This window comes from Helicoverpa zea, chromosome 16 (assembly GCF_022581195.2).
Source record: "Helicoverpa zea isolate HzStark_Cry1AcR chromosome 16, ilHelZeax1.1, whole genome shotgun sequence".
Classification (NCBI taxonomy): Eukaryota; Metazoa; Arthropoda; class Insecta; order Lepidoptera; family Noctuidae; genus Helicoverpa; species Helicoverpa zea.
Genome location: NC_061467.1, coordinates 2742541 through 2767148, shown reverse-complemented (window position 1 = coordinate 2767148; position 24608 = coordinate 2742541). Strand labels below are relative to the sequence as shown.

General features: G+C 44.6%; 3 protein-coding genes across 7 annotated transcripts in view; 1 reads left to right on the top strand and 2 right to left on the bottom strand.

Annotated features, from left to right (window-relative positions):
• Positions 1-3017: 3017 nt before the first annotated feature.
• Positions 3018-4392, top strand: LOC124637473 (actin, muscle-type A2). The gene has a single exon (XM_047173983.1). It carries the CDS (start codon positions 3106-3108, stop codon positions 4234-4236), a length of 1131 nt encoding a protein of 376 aa, XP_047029939.1. The 5' UTR covers positions 3018-3105; the 3' UTR covers positions 4237-4392.
• A 482-nt stretch (positions 4393-4874) lies between these two features.
• The window catches only part of LOC124637385 (calcitonin gene-related peptide type 1 receptor), a 54890-nt gene continuing 35156 nt past the window's right edge, over positions 4875-24608 (bottom strand). For 3 of the 5 annotated variants that reach the window (XM_047173810.1, XM_047173809.1, XM_047173808.1), the window contains exons 2-6: positions 6688-6868; positions 6502-6612; positions 6333-6433; positions 6176-6267; positions 4875-6114 (exon numbers count right to left, since the gene is read on the bottom strand). In XM_047173810.1, coding sequence (XP_047029766.1) covers positions 5226-6114; positions 6176-6267; positions 6333-6433; positions 6502-6612; positions 6688-6763 — 1269 coding nt within the window. In that variant the 5' untranslated portion in view covers positions 6764-6868 and the 3' untranslated portion in view covers positions 4875-5225. Of the gene's footprint in view, positions 6115-6175; positions 6268-6332; positions 6434-6501; positions 6613-6687; positions 6869-24608 lie in introns of those variants that run through there. The other 2 variants (XM_047173811.1, XM_047173812.1) reach the window with 2 other exon arrangements.
• Positions 16360-19313, bottom strand: LOC124637483. The gene is made up of 2 exons (XM_047173992.1): positions 17816-19313; positions 16360-16848 (listed from the first exon to the last, which is right to left on the bottom strand). The coding sequence occupies exons 1-2, from the start codon at positions 19311-19313 to the stop codon at positions 16412-16414; spliced, it is 1935 nt and encodes a 644-aa protein (XP_047029948.1). The 3' UTR covers positions 16360-16411.

Below are 24608 nucleotides of genomic sequence, written 5' to 3'. Positions count from 1 at the left end.
GGGAACGTCTTTCGCAAGCTATGAACATATTTATAAAAATTACAAAATAATTCAGATTTTGAGGACACAAAAGATTTCCCTTTGCCAAATCTTCATTAGATCACAGGTAAATATTTGAAACAATTTCAGTTCGTGACGAACGATAAATACATAATAACCTATACGAAATGGTTCTAAGAAGGTCAAATCATCTTTACTAAATATTTACCATGATTTATTATGAAAGAAAGCGTGGGGGGGGGGTTTGTCCAAAAATATTTAAGATTGCATAAACGTTCTATACTTTGTGAAATAAAAAAAAAACATTACGTTTTTCAATGATATCCTACCCTCAGAAAATCAGAATTACCAAATGTATAGAATTCGCTTAGATAGATGAGGAAGATGATTTGTATATAACCTACTTATATACCCAGTATGGGAGGCCCAAGTCTAGTCACTTTCCTGATAAAAACATGAACTATACAGAAATGGTTTGGTTGTATTTGGAAGGCAGGTCTGTACAACAGGAAGGCAGTCTGCGCAGTACGTAGATGTTGTGTTTGTGTTGACGCCACCGCTGTCTCATCCTGACGAAGCTCTGTATGACATGTGCATATGTGCACGTGCGTGCGCGGCTCGCTAGTTTCAACTCTAAATAAATTATTTATAGTCATTTTCATTTATCATTACCTGTGCACTGTGCCGCCGCCTAGAGATTTCGAGTCGCGAAATGCGTTATTCATAATTTTGTGTGTCACGGATTTTGAAAGTTAGTTTGTTAACTTCTTGACAACTCAATTTTAATAAATAAAAGCTAAGTTGACATCGCTCTGTCCGTTCGGGAGCTATGATGCCATAGACAGCCAGATAAACTTTAAGCTTATAGTAGGTAGAAGTACCCCATGGACACATTCGTGGTGAGTTAAGTGTGTCGAGATGACGAATAAACCCTCTTTTGGGCCGGGGTGGTCCAAAAATAAAATAAAAACAAACTAAATTAGGTCCATGGTTATCGTATGCATATATCACAGCCAAAGTAATAAGCCTAGCTATTATTTATAATATCTACTCAATTTGGATAAAGTGATAATTGACACAGAATTAATCACATCAACTATTATATAATATCTTCATTGACTTGGATAATGGAATAAAACAAGTAAATAAAGATTGTTATTTCATGTTAACTAACTAAAGCGTCTTGTCGTTCGAAAAAGGATAGTTAGTCCAGTGCAGGGCACGCTATAATAGTAGCATAAAGTCCCCTCTTTGAGGTGTGGCTCGGGCCACTATATGGACGGCCTGGAGGATACAGTGAACCTCACAGTCCAGGTGTGCCGCCTAGGAAGGCCGTCGAGGCAATAGGCAGCAGCGACCTCTCGTGCCCGGCCCTGGTTCATGACATGGTCCGGGGTGTCCGCTACAGAAGTTCACACCTCTCATCCCAGCTGCTGCCATGGACGTGGTCAACGTAGGCGTGGGTCTGTGGGCGGTGAGTTTCGGGTGGCTCATCGTCCTTCCGTCTCTTAGAAGACACAGGCCCGTCTCGGCAGCGCGCGTTGTTCCACGCGCTACTCGAAGAGATTCGGCAAACCCCAGTGGGTTTAAGTCACTAACAGTCTGACACTCCATCACTCTGCTGAACCACAGCGGGAGGAATCATTTGATGATTAATCATAAAAAAGTCGACAATAACTTAAACCGTTTTGAAGAATTAGTCAGCAGTACCAAGTTGGTTATACCTACCATATTTATTACTTTGGCTAACTTTGACCAGCTATTATGAAAAATATCCAGATAAAGTAATTAATTTATCACACTGTCAACTCAATTTGGGTATTATATATAACTAGCTCTGCCAGCGGTTTCACCCGCATCCCGTGGGAACTACTTCCCGTACCGAGATTAAAAGTAGCCTACAGCCTTCCTCGATAAATGGGCTATCTAACACTGAAAGAAATTTTCAAATCGGACCAGTAGTTCCTGAGATAATCACTATGACTGTCACACATATAAATACATAGGCACTTAACATCCACCACAACATATTTGGGAAAAAGGCGCTGAAGATGATGACTTGCTATTTAATAGAAGTTTATTTTGTAGTATTCCAGTGGTACGTCGATCAGCGTCCGCTTGCCGAGCCGTGGCGGGCGCTGCACAGGCCGCGGCCGCCGCGTCGCCGCACCGACTATCCGACTCCGACTAAACAGTAAACAGTGATGCAGTTCTGCACTACAACTACTACCAATTTACTCCTTTTAATTGCAGCCACCAGGAAGCAAGGTTCAAGTTCACCGACAACCGTCCGTCCGCTATTTTCTTAAAACAATTGTTTAATTTGAACTTTGAGCGCGAACACAGTAATTATTGTCAGTAAACTTGGGCCTTATACATAGTTTGCTTGTAGTTTAGCAGACAAGGCACAAGTTTTCAGTTTTCAGAGGGACACGAACTGATGTTGAAGGTCTCCCGCTGCACCCTCGCTGTTACCAAGCCAGCGCCGGCTGCCCTGCTGGCTCGCAGAATTCAACAGCCATAAATAAATACCTATTTATTTCCGGCAATACGCAGTTGAGTAGATCAATGTAGAGTTAAAGCAGACTATCCTTTATAAAATTAGCAAAATATTGATGTCACTAATTGACATAAATATTTTATGGTAAATAAAACAAGTAAGTGGACATGTGAAGCGGAGGGAAGCGGCCGGGGGGGCGGGGGGAGGGTGGCGGCAGGTATGCGAGGTGTGCGGCTCACGGCGACGGTCTCTCATTGAGAGCTATTTTTTCCGAGCGCGATGTAATTAGTATCGTGGGATGCGGATGATTGTCTTAAATGGCAGTCGCGTGTCGCGGCGGCGGCGGGCAGCGCCTTGTAGGGGCTGGTGCGAGTGCCAAGTGGCGGCGCGGCGCGTATATAGCGCGCGCGCAGCCCCCCAGCGCTCACTACCGCCGCTGCGACCGCTGCCTCCGCGCCGTGAGTGTCCGCTCCGACTGCACCCCGCTGTCTCATTGCTTGTGTTGCGTCTATTTCCGCCGTGCACTAGTGCGGTGCAGTGCAGTGCAGTAACGCGCGTTGTGTTGCAGGTGTGTGGAGCTGAGCTGTATCTTCGTGTGAGCCAGGATGTGTGACGACGATGCGGGCGCGCTGGTAGTCGACAACGGCTCCGGCATGTGCAAGGCCGGGTTCGCGGGCGACGACGCGCCGCGCGCCGTCTTCCCCTCCATCGTGGGCCGCCCTCGCCACCAGGGCGTCATGGTGGGCATGGGGCAGAAGGACTCGTACGTGGGAGACGAGGCGCAGAGCAAGAGAGGTATCCTCACGCTCAAGTACCCCATCGAGCACGGCATCATCACCAACTGGGACGACATGGAGAAGATCTGGCACCACACCTTCTACAACGAGCTGCGAGTGGCGCCCGAGGAGCACCCCATCCTGCTGACGGAGGCGCCGCTCAACCCTAAGGCCAACCGCGAGAAGATGACGCAGATCATGTTCGAGACGTTCAACTGCCCCGCCATGTACGTGGCCATCCAGGCGGTGCTGTCGCTGTACGCGTCCGGCCGCACCACGGGCATCGTGCTGGACTCGGGCGACGGCGTGTCGCACACCGTGCCCATCTACGAGGGCTACGCGCTGCCGCACGCCATCCTGCGCCTGGACCTGGCGGGGCGCGACCTCACCGACTACCTCATGAAGATCCTGACGGAGCGCGGCTACTCGTTCACGACGACGGCGGAGCGCGAGATCGTGCGCGACATCAAGGAGAAGCTGTGCTACGTGGCGCTGGACTTCGAGCAGGAGATGCAGACGGCGGCCGCGTCCACGTCGCTGGAGAAGTCGTACGAGCTGCCCGACGGCCAGGTCATCACCATCGGCAACGAGCGCTTCCGCTGCCCCGAGGCGCTGTTCCAGCCCTCGTTCCTGGGCATGGAGTCGTGCGGCATCCACGAGACCGTGTACAACTCCATCATGAAGTGCGACGTGGACATCCGCAAGGACCTGTACGCCAACACGGTGCTGTCGGGCGGCACCACCATGTACCCGGGTATCGCCGACCGCATGCAGAAGGAGATCACGGCGCTCGCGCCCTCCACCATCAAGATCAAGATCATCGCGCCGCCCGAGAGGAAGTACTCCGTGTGGATCGGCGGCTCCATCCTGGCCTCGCTGTCCACCTTCCAGCAGATGTGGATCTCCAAGCAGGAGTACGACGAGTCCGGCCCCGGCATCGTGCACCGCAAGTGCTTCTAGGCGCGATAGGCCGAACATCACTTCCGTTCTACTTTGTACTTGTTACCAAACAAATGTATTTATTTTATACTCTCTGTCGGAGACTGCTCGCTGTTGCGTTATCATGTAAGTGAACTACTTTAAGTGTATGTTGTTTAATATAATTTTGTAACTGAGCGTATGGTGTATCTGTTGTGTCTCCGAGTCCTGGGCGCAGCTCGCCGGCGCCATATAAGGCGGTGGTGAGGTGCGCGGGCGCCGCGCTAATAATATAGCGTGCGCTGACAATCGAACAGTTTAATTTAGTATCGATGCTGGCGGTGCCAATTGATCGCCGGAGACAATGCCGCGCAGTATTTATACCGCGTCTGACTTACTGCCACGATACTGTCTGTGCTATGTACCTAATAGCCACTCAACATATTCTGCTAATGTACTATCACAGAAAGCTCATTTATAGCAATTTGCTAAATTAGCATTCCAGACTATTTGAATTTTTTAGTATCTATCTGCAGAATGCCTTAATTGCACATTTATTTGTAAAATCTGACACTAAAATAGATCAAGTTCATGACAGATATGCTAAAGATGACGATGATTTATAAGAAATTCGAAAGTCAAGATTTTGAAGATGATTGTTTTTAAATGAAACGATGGTATTTCCTGTAACGCCCTTATATTTTTTACATTATAAAAATATTTACAATTTGTACATGGCAGAGGCCTGAGGGGCCGCGTGTCTTGTCGCTACACACACTAAGCATTCCTACGACGATCACTGAACACGCCGGAGACACGCACTCGCCGACGCTGGCGTCAAGTTCACACAGAGAGAATGTTCTCACACAGTCAAGTGGTCGCGAGCGCGCTCACAGCAGGCGGCGGTCGGGCGTGGCGTCGTCGTCGCTGTCGCCGCACTCGAAGCGGATGTGGCGCGCGCTGCGGCGGCTCTCGGGCGAGCGCGGCGAGCGGGGCGAGGGGGGGGCGGGCACGTCGCCGCCCGCCGCCAGTCACACCTTGTCCTCGCCGGCGCCGGGTGCGGCCGAGCGGACGAACTGCAACACGCGCGGGGGTGAGGGGAGTGCGGGGCGCGGGGGCGGGCCGCGCCGCCCGCACATACTCACCGACACCGTGGTGGCCGTGGCCGAGTTGGCGCGCGGCCGGAACGTCAGCACGCGCCAGCGCCGCCGCAGCTGCGCCAGCACCTCGCCGTTGCAGAAGCAGTACAGCACGGCCACGCACAGCCCCTGCAGCGACGTGGTCAGCGCCGACACGTACTCGTACGCCAGCCACCACGGCGCCGTGTGGTCGGGCCGGAATGGCATGAGCAGGTACTGCAGCCCCAGCAGCGGCGCCAGCAGGCACGTGGCACGCAGCGCGTGCAGCGCCGTGGCGGAGGGCCGCGCGGGGCCGCCGGCGCCGCCCACGCCGCCGCCCGCGCGCAGCTTGGTGCACAGCACGCGCACGATGTTGCACAGGAAGGCCACGTTGAGCAGCACGGCGCCGCACGCGAGCACGGCCAGCTCGAGGCGCGGCGCCGCGTCGTCCATCCAGCACAGCGGCTCGTCGGCGGCGGCGCGGCGGCCCACGTACACGGCGGCCGAGGTGAGCGGCAGCAGCCAGCCCAGCGCCAGCAGCGCGCGCAGCAGGCGGCGCTCGGACACGAAGGCGCTCACCAGCACCGTGTGCAGGTACAGGCCCTCGCACAGCATCCACGTGTAGTTGGTGAGCAGCGCGTACTGCAGCGCCGCGTTGAGCGCGCGGCACCAGGCGGGCGACGCCGTCAGCGTGGCGGGCGCTCGTACCACCAGCCCGTACCACGCCAGCCACAGCGCGTTGTTGGCCGCGAACGACGCGAACAGGTTCATGTGCACCGTGATGCGCGCGCACCGCAGCGACCTGCACACGAGCTGAGTGAGCGCGGCCCCGGCGCGCATGCGCGGCGCCCCCCCCCACTCACTTGAAGTACAGCAGGATGGCGAGCGACAGCAGCAGCGCCACCAGGGACACGCTGTAGCCGGCCTCGTACACCGCGATGATGTCGCTCACGTCCTGCACAACAAACGCTCACTTAGTGTCCGCCGCGCTCGCGAGCGGGGCTAGCAGCCGGCACTGACATCTTCGGGCTTGATGCACGTGGTGTAGTTGGACCAGGGCCGGCCGGTCTGCGGGTGCTGCCACCAGGTGCCGTTGGCCGTGCACTCCTTGTGCGCCAACACTGCAACAGTAAGGAGAGGTTGATAGAGGCTCCGGGGCGAGGCGCGGCGGCTAGGTGAGTGGACGCACGTTCTGGACTGAAGCCGGGTACGAACTCGGGGCAGGCGCGGTAGGCCGTGGTGTTGGCGGGCGTGGCCGGCCAGCACAGCCACGAGTCGAACGTGCCCTCGCAGTGCACGCCTGCAAGCAGAGAGCGCGCGGTCAGTGAGGACGCGGGCGGCGTGGTGGGAGGGGGGAAGGAGGGGGTGCACTCGCCTGGCGGGGGCGCGGTGGTGTTGAGCTCGCGCTGGCAGGCGGAGGCGTCGCGCGCGATGCGCTCGGGGTCGTCCATGGCGCGCCACGCCGCGCTCACGCCGCGCCCACGCCGTGCTCACGCCACGTCCACGCCGCGGTCACGCTGCGGTTGCTGCTATCCGCGCCTCACGTCATGCATCGCCTGTAATCAACAGCATGCCCCTTAGTTTTTGCTTATATCAAAGAGTAAGTTCAACATTCGTAATATTTTACTTTCTCTAAATAAACCTAGTTACATTGTAGTTTTTGTTATTCTGACTGCCTCGTTACTCGACTAGTGTCTGATTCCAGGGTCGGCCTAAAATAATTTGCATGGTGACCATGGATTGCCATCCCATCGGACTACGAGAAGGAATAAAGAGTGTTCCAGTGTGTTCATCACGCAGTGCCACTATTGCGGTAGCCTAATAATGTTATTGAAGGTGCTAGGCGAATGGGCTGCGGGATTGTTACATAAAATGCCTACGACGGAACACGACAGTTTTTAGTCAGTAAGAGTCTGACACTCCCTCACTGCTGCTAACCCACAGCCGGAGGGGTCATTTGATGATTTTTGACGTCGTTAAGAAAAAGGTGCTTGACGAATAATATTCTTTACATGATGTTGTAAATTATTAAAACAAAAAATTACACCTGTGGCTAAACCACTGAATGGATTAAGTATTTTTTTTTTACAATTCGCCGTAGAATATCATAAAGTATATGAGGTAGGATTTAATGTGATTAGGTACAACACACCCGATATAACATACATGTATTACCATCTTACATGAACTATACGTGATTTTAAGACATACAAGACACACGTACAGTGTACAGTGCACCGGACCGGACTCTGCTGCAGGAACATTGACGTGCATGATAACGGACGCTCAATAGGGAAGCTCTCAGCTGGCCGAGCCTGAAGCGATTTCAATGTTATTCTTGTTCGTTCCGTTTAAAGGTCGTAAAAGTTAAATAATTCATGTCGTCCGTCGCTTTGCATACAATTGAGATAATATTGCGTCCGAGCGAGGCGCCTCGACCCTCGCACCCCCGTGTTGTTGTAGGCTCCTGGACTCCGACCGGCTCATGGAGATGAGCAGGTCCCATGCACTGTGCATAGTTATACTGGAACGATTTATCCGACGATACTCCAAATGATACTATAGTTATCGACGGAGTTGCTACAATTCATAATCTCTTGTCGCAAACACATGTTATATCGGCGAGACAACGGAGTAAACTGTAAGATTATATTCAAATAAGCCTAGTTGACCTCCCATTACATAGTTGTACATAGCAGAATAATATAACTGTTTGTAATGATTGTTGAAGCGTTCCGGGAGGGTGCTACGGCGCTACGGTGCTACGCGGCGACGCTACAGCGGCGCTCTCGGCTACGGTAGCCACTACGAGTAGGTGAGGCGAGAGCGCTGCCGAGTGTCGCAGACGTGGCCAGCGCCTCAGTCAACACCGGTTTGAGTCCTTTGATGGCGCTGAACAAAATATATAGGTATACTTAATATTAACACATTTGTGCATTCGTGCTATGCGCGATATCCTATTAATATTATTAATGTGTATGTTTTGGGTTTGATTTGTTTGACGTCTGACAGAGAGGAATGGAAGAAAAAGACATGTTGCGCCGACCCCAAATAACTTGGGAACAGGGCAGGAAGATGATGAGATGATGATGTGTATGTTTTGGGTTTGAGTATTTGGAAGACACACATTTGTACATTGACAGAAGACAAAGATTCACCTAACTGTTAAGTGAAATACGCCGAGGCACACCTACGTCCTTATTTACTACTATGTTACTTATTGTACGGTGCGGGGAGTAGTTCCCGCTGCTTCTGTTATGATCCAACGCAGAGTAGAATCCTTAGTACTGAAATGTAAAGCAACGCAAGGACTGCTCAATACAACACGGACAAGTCGCACAGAGGTCCTGCTACGGCACGCTGTGCTACGCCGCTACGCGCTCCTGCTACGCGAGGGGCAGCGTAGCGCTACGCGTGACGTGCTCCGTAGCACGTTACAATGCTGTTGCTGACGTCTGCTGTTTCGGAGTGAAATGAAGAGGAATTTGTGTTCACGAGAGGCGCTAGCTGGTTATAGTTATCGGCACGGGTATTGAGCTCTCGGCGGAAGAGTGGGGATCGCTTTGCGCACTGTACACATAAGGCAATAAACTAATAAATCGCTTCTGCGCAGGTGAAGGTCAGGGCTCAATATCCGTGCTGATAACTTTTACAATGAATACAAACGATGATAAATTCACTCATTTAGAAATTTCATTTGATGATATTGCACAGTTTATACTTGAAGAAGGATCCTTCAATGAAATGTTATAAAATATAGTATAGCGCGTGAGGTCGGCGCTGACTACCCTCTAGACTAACGCAATGATTAGGCATCGTCGGTGGCGCGCGGCGACACTGAGTGACGTCACATCAGCTGCACTCACAACACTAATTGTTATTTGTGGCGTGACGCGTCACGTGTGTGTGTGTGTGTGTGTGTGTGCACTGTGTTGTATAGTTGTTATGACATGCGCCAACTAAATCATTTGCTCGATTCAGTTAAAAGGCTTTCGTTTGTTGAATGGTGCCGCACTGGAGCGCTGGAGCTCTATAATCTCCGACAATAACGCAGAGGGGGGGGGGGGGGCAGGCAGAACTGCAGGCCTGGACAAACATTGCTAGATAGACGGTTAACTTAGTCTAGTGAGCTGCCATATTCTAGCTGATATTCTAAATGCAGAAGTAACCGTGTGCGTTCGCGCAGCGGAATGTTGTTGAATTTAAAGATTTTAATTATGCAGATAATTAGTGTAAGACGTCCTATAATTGTGTATAGTAAATAAAAATTTGTGTATGCAGCCATTGTGGAGAAATTCACCAAAAACAGATTCCGCTGGGCGAACGTTGGCGAACGTTGTCCTGGCGGAACTTTTTTTAATCCATAGACTTTAGAAGAAAAGAGATGTGTCCGAAAATTAGTGTGTATTTGTGTATAATTGATTATGTATGAATGAAATCAGTGCATGCATAAACTTCGGAGAAATTCAAGTTTCCGCTACGCGAACGTTTGGCCATTAGCTAGTTTTCATATAAAGCGCTTACATAGAGAGCTGTAGATTTTTACATACGTTGTTTTGAATTTGTTTATATTTGTTTAAAAAACAGATTTGGAAAAAGTCGTAGGGTTTAAAAGATAAAAATATAAACGTAAAATACACTTATTAGGTCTTAGTTCTTAAAGTATGCAGTTTGGGGTCTAGATTTTCACGTTTACACAAACCTTGTAAGTGTCTCCAACATGTTGCCAAGTATCAATGATGTTCCGTTAGTAATTAAATAGTTATAGGATATTTTACCATGAATAGATCACTGTTTACAAAGCAGTCGAATATCACGACGTTCTAAAGGAATTGCATGGTAAAATGTATGCCAATAATTAGTTTAATCATTCAACTATTCACTTGCAAAATTTCATGTCATTAAATTCAGTAATTAAAGAAAGACAATTATAATACTGACGGAGCATCGAAACCCTACATAATCCGACCAAGTTCGGATAGCTACAAAAAAGCGGCCGTGCCATATGTCTAAGCAACGTTCTTAACTTGGTAGGTTAGTATTTATTAATATGGTACAGTTGCGTACACAAGCGTTAGGAAAAAATAAAACAATTGTATTTCTTGATTGAAAAATATTTTTTTAATAATAATGCCACTATCTACGATAAAAATAAATCTTCAATTAACAAGTACTTCTCTATTTAAATATCCGTGTACAAAAATATTTTTATTATTATTACTTACATAAATTACTTAACTACGTGATTAAAAATAACGTTAATAAACGTTACGTATTTTAACTAAAATGTCGTAGATAGTGGCGTTATTATTAAAAAAATATTTTTCATTCAAGAAATGCAATTGTTTTATTTTTTCCTAACGCTTGTGTACGCAACTGTACCATATTAATAAATACTAACCTACCAAGTTAAGAACGTTGCTTAGACATATGGCACGGCCGCTTTTTTATCTTTTAAACCCTACGACTTTTTCTAAATCTGTTTTTTAAACAAATATAAACAAATTCAAAACAACGTATGTAAAAATCTACAGCTCTCTATGTAAGCGCTTTATATGAAAACTAGCTAATGGCCAAAGTTTATGCATGCACTGATTTCATTCATACATAATCAATTATACACAAATTTACACAAATTTTCGGACACATCTCTTTTCTTCTAAAGTCTATGGATTAAAAACAGTTCCGCCAGGACAACGTTCGCCAACGTTCGCCCAGCGGAATCTGTTTTTGGTGAATTTCTCCACAATGGCTGCATACACAAATTTTTATTTACTATACACAATTATAGGACGTCTTACACTAATTATCTGCATAATTAAAATCTTTAAATTCAACAACATTCCGCTGCGCGAACGCACACGAAGTAACCACATTACCGCGCAGACTGGATCCTCGTTCAAACTGATTAATGACTAACCTTCTCCGACACCGGAGCCCCCACATATTGTGTGTGTGTGTGTTATCCATAGAGAATCGTTGCATTAACTCTACCAACTTAAACTTATTATCCTCTTTAATAATATCAAGTTAGTGGGATTGTCACTCGCTGAAATGTTAGTTTTGTTTAAACAGTGTTGGTGTAGGTGCGTGGCTCGACAGCGCGTGCCGACGCCTCCGAGCCTCGGCTTAGCGCAGCCCCCCCCCCCCCCATGCTGCACTGCTCGTCAGTCGTCCTCACGGCGACACCAGGCGTGCTCTGCTCCGGCTCTGTGACATATTGCACGAGGGTGCGCCGTCAGGAGGCGAGTGAGGCGCGTGCCCAACACGCACACACACTAAGCGCCGGACACTCAACTGTTCTTACTATAATTCTATTTTGATACGATGATTGATCAAATATGGTCGCGGCTCTCCTGTCAGCAGACTACATCGAACGCAGACTCAAAAACTACAAAACAAGCGCAACTGTAACATTTATCACGTGATAAGCATTTAAATAAATTCAACATGAACACATGTTCGCCAGCACATGTGTACATCTGCACCGTAACGTTTCTCAAGCATTTATTTTCTATATTAAGTGCATCTAAAGCTTCCTGTAGTAAATAATTTGTATTTGAATATAATCATAAAAAAAACAGCGTACTACTACAGTTACGTCGTAGCTGTCGTAAGCCTGAGTGCACATTGCAGACTATTTAAGACGGCTCTGGGTAAACAAGAAAATATTTTTTTAGAAAATCGTGAATTCAATCAAAGTTTTTAGTCAGTATGATACCGAACAAATACCTAATCATTGTAACGTGTGTACTTCCATTCATCTTCATACTGATTTATGAGCAAAAATCAAAGCTCGGCCAACTAAATGTTTGTAGTGTGCGCGCGCTCTAAAAGTACAACACAAGAATGACGCACCTACTACGACTACAGTATCTATTATACTTTTTCCACTACTTTTGCAGTTACTGCTGGCCAGAGCGTCTGTGGGAGCATGACTTGCTTGCTGCTATTCAACATATCAAAAAACAGGTTCAATGAATGACAAAAGAAGAGAATTAAATTATCAATTGTTACATTGTTAGCCATCGTTTCATTATAATGATAATAACAGTACAGATCTGCGCGAGGCCTCCACGCCGCGGCCTGTGTTGGAGGAGTTGCCGGCGACGCGACACACGCTGTCACACTATGTGCTGTGCTGTTGTGCATGTTGTACAATGTACATGTTTTCACGTTCCTTACAATAAATATCTGTGACGATAGGGATAAGTTTGGAGGGCGTGCAGTCTCACGAGAGCTCCGCCGACAAACTAAACAATATCAATTTAACTTCCCAAACGAGAGTTTGTATGGGCGCTTTCTTCGCCCCCTTTTTAATCTGTCTTTAATTAGGTGAATCCCGCCACGTTTCAAAGATCCCCCTGGAGCAGTACCCAATACCCCCACCGCCCACCGCCCCAACATACTGTCTTCTCGGAAATTATTGAACATACTGTTTCTGTTTACCCGTCACTTGAAGTATAAGTGAGCGGTTGTCCTCCCTGCGGGACTTGCAATGCACGTACAGAATGTCCGAGTGAGGGCGGTACGATGTCACGCACACACACATGCTGCGCTACATGAAATGATTGAGCTTATTAGAGTGTTTTGTTATACTTATCTGTTTACGGCTCGTGTCATATACTTCGTGTATCGTGGACATCCAAACAGATCCTTCATTGTTACCTACACACTACAGTGTTAACAAATCGAGTATTTCTACAAGTAGGTATTGAGTTAATAGTATGCCGAATCATGCGATTAGGACGGTTGATCGCGATTTCAAGATTGTGTACTCAACAGCTTAAAGGTTTTCGATTTAGTAGTTTACTTTTCAGATTTCACCGTTAGGGTCATGGCACATTATACCGGCACCGCAACAGCACAGCAGCAGCACGGTGTCGCCTCGAATTTAGACTACGGCTAGCTGCCAGCGCGCTAATTACGCGTTGTCCGCAAGGTGCAAGCTCGCAGTCCGTGCGCCGGCCGCGAGGTGTAAGCTTGCTGTCACCGCAAACTCAATATTGTTTAAATGAACACGCCTAGGACTTGCTTCGCTGCCGACTCGGAGTCGTCGCGTAATGAGCATGCCGTCGGCGCGCTGTACGCATAAGGTCCGCTCGCTTGCAGCACGCGGGCTACGAGTCGAGTTGTGTGGTAGCGGCAAGCGCGCTAACTGCCCACCGTTGGCTTTTTCATATTGACATTATGAAATATATTATACTATACACGATTTAATGCTCTAAATTGAATGACAAGTTAAATGCTGGTGTGGAGCGGTGCTGTTGCGGTGCCGGTATAATGTGCCATGACTCTTATAATTATAATTGCGCTGCACACTGCGCACTCCATATTCATATTGATATCATTTATTTGCGTTCCACAAGTTTGTCAAGATGTTGCAATGTTCTTACAGCTGAGTTCAATTGTGGACCCTGTTAGGGATCCTCGCCTCGTCGAGAGAAAGGTTTCTAATCTAAGCACATTCTGTTTTATGGTCTCGCTGACAATTTTATATCTAGCACCTATTGTTTTCGTCATCAAAGGGAATATATTGCAGCCGCAGTCAATTATGTATTCTGGTGGCCTTGCCTGAGGCGACCGCGTCTGCATGGAAGTCATATAATGAACTTCTTGAGTGTTCTACTAGGAGTCTCTCTGTTTGCGGTATAAGTATAGGGAAGGCTGTCAATGACTAGTGCAGGACATTTTGTGGTGTGACAGCACAGTCGGTGTGTGAGTGCGAGGTCAAGTGCAGGCGTGTTGACGCGGAGCGCCGGCGCCGCGCGTGATAGGTATATCTGTGACAGCTGCGAGTGCTGCGACTGTCGCGCGCTCATTCATGTCACTACACTAGCGCTAATGTTATCTGCGGTCAATATACAATACCAGCTCGAACGTACAATTACCATTGCTTATAGTTAATACAATTTGGTGAGGAAAGCCCAACATCGTCGAGAATTGAAAGCTACACCCTGCGCATCGGTCTGCTCCCGCGTGTGTAACACTCGGCGCACTGCACGAGCGGTGCTGCACTGCGCACATGACCGCGATACACGTCGCGCTGGTACTCAGCACTTACTCGTGACGCAGCAGCTAGCACACAGCGAGCAGCAGACGCGACACTGCCTGCCTACACGAGTGATTCGAACCATTCAGAATATCTTATGCAGCAGTGTTGAAACTACTGTTGTTCCCCAACTTGCCTCAGCTCTAAACAACATACATCGCTATAACGGTAACATAGAAATAGACATACTTAACAGGATAAATTTTTAACGAAAGAAAATACCTACCGAGAAACAGTCTCATGTTTCTGCTGAAACTGACCAACACATTCCGCCAGGGCACAAGGCTGTTGTGGTTCAACGTTCAACTTTCGTTTCAGATCCTGATTATTCATTAAAGTGATATACACTGGTGAGCACGGTAGGTACATTGTAGCAACCAAACTGTGTATGTAGTAGTGTTGAGTTCCCTGAGGGGCGCATACATCGAGATGAAGAGTGCTCTGTCGCGGCCAGCAGCCGCCGCCGCCGGTCAGCGCCACACATACCAATACACTGCTCGTAGCGTGTGCCGAGAAGGACGCGGTGAGCCTGAAGTACACCGCACTGCAATGTTCAGTTGCAATATGTACTAGTTCCCAAGTATGCACGCTGCCGCTGCTAATATGTAGAACTGCTCAATAATCTCAGGAATTACCGATCACTTTCATGACTTCACGTCACAAGGTACATTAAAATGTGATGCTCCGTATAGCTAACCGTATTGGGGAGCGTACGATATAGACGCCTCGGTGAAGTGTCGTGCCGCAGCGATGAATGAATCTAACGACGCTGTGTGTGTTCATTCTGCTTCTCTCATGAATCATCGACCTACATATTAGAAGTAGGTATTGGTGGTCAGTAGAGATGTCAGGGGAGCGGCTGGCGTACACCATACCTGTGCTCTTTACAACTCCGCCTTCGACATAATAAAATTGATGCGCTCCATAAAATGTTGATTGAACAAGTTTATCGCCGGCCGCGTGTCTCGCGCGATGTGTAAACTTTTACTGCGTTGCTTTATAATGCAAACAAAAGAATATAGCGCCACACAGTAGATCGACGCCATACAAGCGTTGGGACATAGGATATTTAAATATACAAATGTCAATTTTTGAAAAACGAGTTATGCCATCGTATTTGTCTTCTTATTAGCTGTTAAAAATGTTACTAGCATTTTCTGATTGGACTCTTACATCGAGAGCTATAGCCCAAAATGTGATTTAAATGTATGGGAAGTGACTTAAAAACTGATGTATCTCGAGATTCCCTTCGCCTTTCGACTTGATTTTTTTATATGGTAATAAGACATATATTTGGCACATTTTCTTCAAACAAACATGGTGCGATAAATGTGCCCGTTTTAAGATACAAGTATAGACCGATTTTTGCAATATCATCTACATATTTATTTATAAGTTTCACATATTTTATCTCTGAATCTCACTTCAGTGGTGACTCACTGATATGGTCAGGCCATAACTCATTGGTGCACCGATAATATAATCTCTGGAAATAATTATATACTACTAATGAGGTAATTTGTTAATTTTTGGTAATTTGTTATTACCTAAATTTTAATGAGGTGATTAGCTATTTTTTTGGAAAATTAGCTAATTACTTATAAAAGACCTTTTTATTGTTTACAATAAGAACTCGAATCGATTTTTAACATACCTACCCTCATAAGTGCCAATTTTGGAAACCATATAAATAGGCGCATGGTTGACTGAAATTAAATTAAATAAAAGCAGTCGTTTTTTATGAAAAACAAAAAAAATATTTTATTGTCACGCTTAGTTACTAAAAAAATAATAAATTACAAATAATAAAATATGTAAAAACATCAAAATATACCTACAATTCTATTACTAAGATATTTATTGAAGTACTTAACTACAATTTACTAATAACTAATTTCATAATGATAAAGTAAGGACAAAATTTTAAATTGGTTGACACTAATATTTAGACATGATAAAAACAGTAAAAACAAATATTCAATATAACAAACAAAACGAAGAACAGCATCATAAAGCATCATAAAAATCAATAGTCTAAAAGAAAGTGTTAGTCACAGAAAATATCATCATCAGATTCTATTTCAGATTCTTCAGAATCGCTATCAGATATTAAATTCATAACGTCACAAAATTCTACTTGATTTTCTTCTGTGACTATCATTTCATAAACTTCTTTAAACACATTTCTCTTTACGTTACGATCCAATTTTGGTCGTATGGTTGTCAAAAAAGGATCTGAAGTGAGAAGCAGGTTATGAAGTACATCTTCATTACAATTAATACTACTACTTTTTCTCGAGTGAGACTCTCTAACTTTACGAAAATCTTTGTTTCTCGCTTCAGATGCTTCTTCTGACAAAAAACCGATTGGCACTATAGACAAATGCTCAATTATATGAGCTCCATGAATAAGCAACTTATGAATACTCACAGGCATATAATACCATGGATAAAGATTGGTAAACATTTTTGCAGTATCTATACCAGTGGTTCTTAACCGGTGGTCCGCGGACCACTGGTGGTCCCTGGAGGCATTCCAAGTGGTCCGCGAAGCTTTGCTTCGCGACGTTGCTATCCATCTTATTTGTCCAACAGAAAAAAATTAAGGTTTGAAATGTAGCCCTTTTACGTTATTTTGGTTCTGAGTCTTAAAAAATAATTAAAATTTCCCGCTCGCTTCGCTCGCGTATTCAGAAATTATATGCCCTCGTTTTTACATTGGTCAACAAACAAAAAGTTAAGTACGTTTGGGCTACATTGGACGTAATTTTGGTTCTGAGTCTTAAAAAATAACTAAAATTTCCCGCTCGCTTCGCTCGCGTATTCAGCACCTATATGCCCTCGTTTTTGCGTTTGTCAACAAAAAAAAAGTTAAGTACGTTTGGGATACATTTTACGTACGTACGTGTCCGAAAAAAATTTCGCGCTCGCTTCGCTCGCGCATTTGTGATTACATATGCCTGTGTATGTCTTTCTTTACATTTACTTACCTACAAAAGAATAGAGTACTCGCGTTTTGTAAACGCTGAACATTGCGTTTGTAAGTGAAAGATTTAGTCGGAGCTAAAACTGTTTTTTTTTTACTTAGTGGACCCCCCCTTGTCAAAGCTATAAATTCGTCCGTGGGTTTTCAACACTTGTGATTGTTAAAAACAAGCATAGAAATCTGTTGCATGCCACTGCCGACATGCGTTTAGCTTAGAGTAGTACTGAACCAAGAATTCAGAAGTTAGTAAAGAGAATGTAGTCACAAAAATCTCATTAAATTAAAATCTGTAGCTTTTAGTTTTTTGCTAAATAATAAAGAAGTGAGTGCTAATTATAAAGTGTGCTTGTATTTTTTATCAAAGAACCCTCGATTTAGGCAAACCAATGGGGTGGTCCGCGGCGAGACAAACTTTTGGTAAAGTGGTCCCTCATGACAAAAAGGTTAAGAACCACTGATCTATACAGAATTCATTAAATTTGTTTACAATAATTTTTTCACCAGAAGAAATACATTGTAGGATCACACCAAGTCTTTGCACTAAAGCAACGTCTAGTCCAGTTATATCAGCAGTTTTGGCTGGATCTTGAAAGAACCTTCTAGCTGAGTTTCCGTTGTTTGTCGTCCCACTGCCTTGTTTTACAACGTCTAATAATAAACCAGTTTCTTTTCTGAATCTGTCTTGAATGTTCTTTTTTCTTTCATCTACAGATTTTTTGGCATCGTCTCCTCTTGATTGCCAAGATTTAATGTCTAATCTATATGCTATATGAAGCAAACATTCCATGGCACGGATCCATGCATGAAGACTGCTTAATCCATATTTATACATATCTTCGTCCACTGGTTTTTTCTGAACCAATTCTATATTGTTCATTTCCTTCGGACGCGCCTTACACAAATCGCAAACTGCTGTAGAAGTGCCAGAGATATAGGATGCCACTTTTCCATCTATCATTGTCAAGAGCAATTTATGCTTGATAGTTGCATTTTCACATTTCGTTGGATTTAAACTTTCTATTTCTGTTTCTATATTAGTCATTTCGTTTTTAACATTAAACTCCGTTTCTTTCATGAACTTCCACATAATGGGTCGGCAGAAAGACGTTGATGAAGGCCGTTGGTTTTGCCAAATAATACATCCATCTTGAGTTGTGAGCTTCAATGGCACAAGACTCGCCATGAACACGCTTTGTAGTTCTTGATTTGAACAATCCGACTTTTGTTGATGTACACTTTGATTTGAGGCTCCATCAAACCCCCATTTGCTTATTAGCAGGAGTTCATCTTTGTCAAGACTTATGTCCAAACACTGAATAAGTCTATTTACAGTTAAATCTAACAGAGCTTGAAGTTTAATCTTAACAGAAGTTTCTGTTATTGTTACAGCACTGTTGTCAGGGTAGCACTTTTTCTTCTCTTCTTGAAGTTTATAATAACTAGGGTATTTACAAATTCCTTCCTTTTCACTGAAATCTCTTAGTGTTATGTATCGAAACTTTGATAGTCTTAAAGTGACATATAATGCCAAAGCTTTTTGGAATGATATTTCTTTCATTTCTCCAAATTGAATAAACTGCTTTACTTTAGAGACTTGCTCTGGATTTTCTAAAAGGTACTGCAGGATTTCAGCCACATCTTTTTTTCCAGATGATTTGAGGCTCGTTTGAGCAGAGAAGACGATTTTTTCCGTGCTATAGGAGCTGCAACTCGATTCTGTGCGTCTTCTTTTTTGTTTGTTCGATAATTCTTCAAAAGGTTTGCGGCTTTCTATCGAAGTAGATGTAGATGCGTCGGAAACCCGACATTCCGGATTCATCACAACATTTGTGAAAGAATCGGATGTTGTCGCTGTTGGTTCTTCAGATGCCTCGTCTATTTCTTCTTCGGGTATAATAACATTCTCTTTCCAATTTTCTGGCCATTTGATATCTGCTTGCAACCAGGAGGAATACTTCCGCATAAATGCTTCTTGATTTCTTGAAGATTTCATCCATTTAGCATAAATCATCATCATCATCATCCTCCGAGCCTTTTTCCCAAACTATGTTGGGGTTGGCTTCCAGTCTAACCAGATTCAGCTGAGTACCAGTGCTTTACAAGAAGCGACTGCCTATCTGACCTCCTCAACCCAGTTACCCGGGCAACCCGATACCCTTTGGTTAGACTGGTGTCAGACTTACTGGCTTCTGACTACCCGTAACGACTGCCAAGGATGTTCAATGACAGCCGGGACCTACAGTTTAACGTGCCATCCGAAACACAGTCATTGGTGTCTAAGATATACTTAGAAAGTACATACAAACTTAGAAAAGTTGCATTGGTACTTGCCTGACCTGGAATCGAACCCGCGCCCTCTTACTCGAGAGGTTGGTTCTTTGCCCACTAGGCCACCACGACTTTTTACCATTTAGCATAAATCCGATAACAAAATCTACGACACCATTCTTTAAGTTCTTTTTCAACTGCGTCTCTTAACTGAAAATCACTATTGGTTTTCAGAGACGTAAATAATTGATTATAGTCCCGAATATCACCACCTTCACGTAGAGAAATGTAAAGGTCGAGGTAAGTACCGAAACCGTGAAAAGATAATGACAACACTCGGATGAGGATGAAATTACAACTAATGCTCTTCAAGTAATGCACCTATTTATATGGTTTCCAAAATTGGCACTAATGAGGGTAGGTATGTTAAAAATCGATTCGAGTTCTTATTGTAAACAATAAAAAGGTCTTTTATAAGTAATTAGCTAATTTTTCAAAAAAATAGCTAATCACCTCATTAAAATTTAGGTAATAACAAATTACCAAAAATTAACAAATTATCTCATTAGTAGTATATAATTATTTCCAGAGATTATATTATCGGTGCACCAATGAGTTATGGCCTGACCATATCAGTGAGTCACCACTGAAGTGAGATTCAGAGATAAAATATGTGAAACTTATAAATAAATATGTAGATGATATTGCAAAAATCGGTCTATACTTGTATCTTAAAACGGGCACATTTATCGCACCATGTTTGTTTGAAGAAAATGTGCCAAATATATGTCTTATTACCATATAAAAAAATCAAGTCGAAAGGCGAAGGGAATCTCGAGATACATCAGTTTTTAAGTCACTTCCCATACATTTAAATCACATTTTGCGCTATAGCTCTCGATGTAAGAGTCCAATCAGAAAATGCTAGTAACATTTTTAACAGAAGACAAATACGATGGCATAACTCGTTTTTCAAAAATTGACATTTGGATATTTAAATATCCTATGTCCCAACGCTTGTATGGCGTCGATCTACTGTGCGCCATCTCGAGCCGCGTGTTCGCGTCGCCGAGTCAAGGTTGCGCCTCGCTCCACGTTATTACAACGCGCATAATTGTCAGCAAACAGCAAGTGCACCGACTAAACTCTAATTACAAGTTGATCTTGAAATAATAAAATAATGTACAACAACAATTAGGTTTATATTTACGACTAGCTTCTGCCAGCGACTTCGTCCGCGTTAAATTCGGACTTTGTGTAAAGAGAGGAAGAATACTAAACACCAGCCAATCCAATTCTAAATCTATGCGTACCTACTACTACTTCATCTAAAAAGAAATAAAATGAAAACTATTATATTAATAAACTAGCTTCTGCCCGCGACTTCGTACGCGGATCCTGTCCCTTATGCCAGCGACTACGGGGTCAGCAAAATCAAAGATCTGAATTGTCTGATATTGAATTTTAAGGGCCCGTTGACTTGAAAACAACGGAATACGCATAACCATTAGAAACATTCCATATATTTAATTTTTGTACTTTAACGGCAAAAGCACAGCAGACTAAACAAAACGCTGAGAACTGAACCGCAATAGACGTGACCATAGGGATAAAAGTAGTGATTCTAATTAGTCCGCATTTAAGTTGTGTGTGGTAAAATATTACACGTATTATTACGTAAAAAAACATTAAATAGATGACTAAGTCGTGGTGACTTAATGGGAGTCGTGGTGGTTTAGTGGGTAGAGAACCAATCTCTCAAATATGAGCGTGCGTCTTTGATTCCAGGTCTGGCAAGTGCCTGCCAATGCAACTTTTCTAAGTTCGTATGTACTTTCTACGTATATTTTGGATACCAATGACCGTTATTTGGAGGGGATGTTAAACTGTAGGTTCCGGCTGTCATTAAACATTCTTGGCAGTCGTTATGGATAGTCAGAAGCCAGTAAGTCTTACCAAGGGGTGTTGGGTTGAGCGGGTAACCGGGTTGTGGAGGTCAGATAGGCAGTCGCTCCTTGTAAAACACTGGTACTCAGTTGCATCGTGACTGGAAGTCGACCCTAACATAATTGGGACAAAGGCTCTTGAGATAATAACGACAATAATAATGAGATATAGGCACCGCAGGACATCTGAGGCTGATGACGGGGAATAGCGACCCCGCGGGGCTATATATACTGAGTTCTCCAGGGAGAGTATACTGCCCCCATCTCCGGCCGGTCGGAGTGAACCATGACGGGGGTAGGTCTCACGCCTCTGGCTTGGCTTGGCCGTCCAGAGTGGAGTCGCTAGAGCACTATTAGTAGCCCTGCTCGGAGGGTGGGTGCCTCATGGTAAGCACAGGGAGCGCGTAATCTGCGTTTAAAGTCCGCCGAGGTATCCTCATCCTTCAGCCGCTCATGTCCCTGTTGCCCTCTTGTTGCTATTCAGTGACTGGTTCCCGGGGGCCCAGTAAGTGAGGTGGCGAGTCTCCACCTGCCATTTTTACATGTACCTAATACATTGTCATCCACTAAAATCCCATCACAATAGCCCAAGTAGTTTCCTCCATAGTTAGCAATAGTTTAGCACAGAACCGGGGATTGTCTTTTTTTTAACGACGTCCACCGGGGATTGTCCTTGGGTTCATTTCTATAGTGTATAAAGGGATAATCGTCGGTTTTGTGTCACCATTTAATTAAAGTTGTCTCAAAAGGGCTTCAGCGTGTTGGCTTCGGCCCCACGTTTGCCTCCCAAAAATTCGGAACTCTGTAGTCCCGAGGTATGGAAGAGAAGAGACATACAAAATAATAATGAGATATAACGCAACAAAGTCGGAGAGTGGGGGCTCGTGACGCCACGTCTAGATATGTAAAATTTGTACTAAGCAGTGACTTAACACAAAATTCAAGCGTTGTTGCATCTTCGTTATTATTTGTTTGTGAGAGAGAGAAAAGAAAAATACGTGTCCATTATTTTAGGGTTATCTAAAAACGGACTAATTACTTTTTTTGATTCACCATACCTATTTCATAACATTCATTTCTATACATTTCAAGTGCAGTATTGCTCTTGAAGTTCCACATCAGGTGTTCCAGATCTTCGATGTTTATACGTCAATAGAGAGTGCTTATCAAATTGAACCACTTTTGCTAAAACGTCATGTCTTCATATGCTATAGTCTAGCTGGGCTCCTGGAGTTCCACATCAGGTGTTTTAGAGAGTGCTTATCAGATTGAATAACTTTTGCTAAAACGTCATAGTTCTATATGCTATAGTCGAGCTGGGCCCCTGGAGTTCCACATCAGGTATTTTAGATCTTCAATTTGTATAAGTCAATAGAAAGTGCTTATCAAATTGAACAACTTTTGCTAAAACGTCATACCTGTATATGGTACAGAGAAGCTGGGCTCTTGGGGTTCCACATCAGGTGTTCCAGATCTTAAAATTTATTATCTCAGCTGAAAATGCTCATCACATGAAACAATTTTTGCCATGGCATCATTTTTGTATCTCTTATAGTTTTGTTGGTCTGTTGGTGTCCTGCATCAGGTCTTCAAGTTTCGAAGATACATTATAGCCTATATGTTGACCAGGCTTAATACTGATACAACAAAGAAAAAATCATTGAAATCCGTCCAGTAGTTCCGAAGATTAGCGTGTACAAACAAACAGACATACAGACATACAGACATACAGACATACAGACAGAATTTTTTTTTTGGATTTGTGCTCCATTACTGTTTCTAAACCCCACCCAATTATTATTTTTTTAATATATTCAATGTACAGACACAGTTTTTTTACAGATTTATTATATGTATATATAGATGTTATAGTACCTATACCCAGTAGTATTAGGCATAATGTGTTTGTATGCGTGGCCAGCACGCACACACACAGCGACACGGCGCGTGTCGGATGAGGTTGGTCACCGGCTGTTGAGCGTGGTTGTGTAACTTGTGCTCCGTCACTCATTACCGTATACTCAGGACATATTTTCAAAGAAAGTAACTACATTAATCCGATAAAGAGGAAACATTATTTTGATTGTACCCTAAGGCTCCAAGCAAGAGGTGCTGAAAATTTAAAATAAAGATTGGAAAGCTACTTTTGGAGTAACACAGGCTATACTTTCACGGGTCGCAGGTGAAATCGCAGGAAAACGGCTAGTTATAAATATTCACAGTCAAAGGCTAAGCGCTCTTGTAGTGACCGAAGGTTCCTTTGGCAGATGGTACACTTATTTGACAATTCAGTAGTAGTGAGCGAGAATAGAACAAACCAGCTGAGAGAGCGGAAGTAGGTGTAAATTGAGCGAGTGATCGTAAACATTAGTCACGTGTTGACACGCGCGCGGTGACAGTCTCGGGCGCCGGGAGCTCCGGGACTTCCCGCAACATATCCGTCAGAGACGCGGCGCGCTGGACGGCTGCCAGCTAATTAATAAAGTCCACATGATATAGCGCCGCCACGCGCCGCGCTCACACTACGCTCACACGCCGCTTATCTGAGGGCACGGCAGTGCCCCAGCCAAGACTCGAGCAAAGCGGGCACGGCCGTACCATCTTTTCTCGAAGCGTTTCGCGGCTATTTCAGCCCCCTGTATCTTCCATGTGAACAAAGCTTGGCCAAGTCAATATTATTGTAATGTGAACAAAACTATTGATATAGTCACAAAATATTGATTTATTATTACAAATAAAGTAGAACAGGACTTGGCTTCTATGCGATCTCAAAACTTTTTACGGTGGAGGAATTGCGTAGAGGATTGGCTTTTTTTTACATTTAATATTTTTGGTGGGATACAGCTGTTTAGCTGCAACTATATTATATTGTCCAGCACCGAAACTACTTCTAGGTACTTATACTTTCAAGTAGAGAGATGTTATTAGCAATATGCTAGTAGCTGTGCATGTGTCGGCAGCAGCGCCGGTCGCCGCACGAGGTGCGCCGCGCTGCGGTGGCAGTGACCAGACCCTGACTGACCTTCAGATGTCGGGTTATTGCC

Coding starts and splice junctions, on each gene's coding strand:
- LOC124637483 (XM_047173992.1), bottom strand. CDS start 19,313: ATGCGGAAGTATTCCTCCTGGTTGCAAGCAGATATCAAATGGCCAGAA. Junction 16,849..17,815: donor AAACAAATTTAATGAATTCT/GTATAGATCAGT, acceptor TAAGAACCACTG/GTATAGATACTGCAAAAATG.
- LOC124637473 (XM_047173983.1), top strand. CDS start 3,106: ATGTGTGACGACGATGCGGGCGCGCTGGTAGTCGACAACGGCTCCGGC.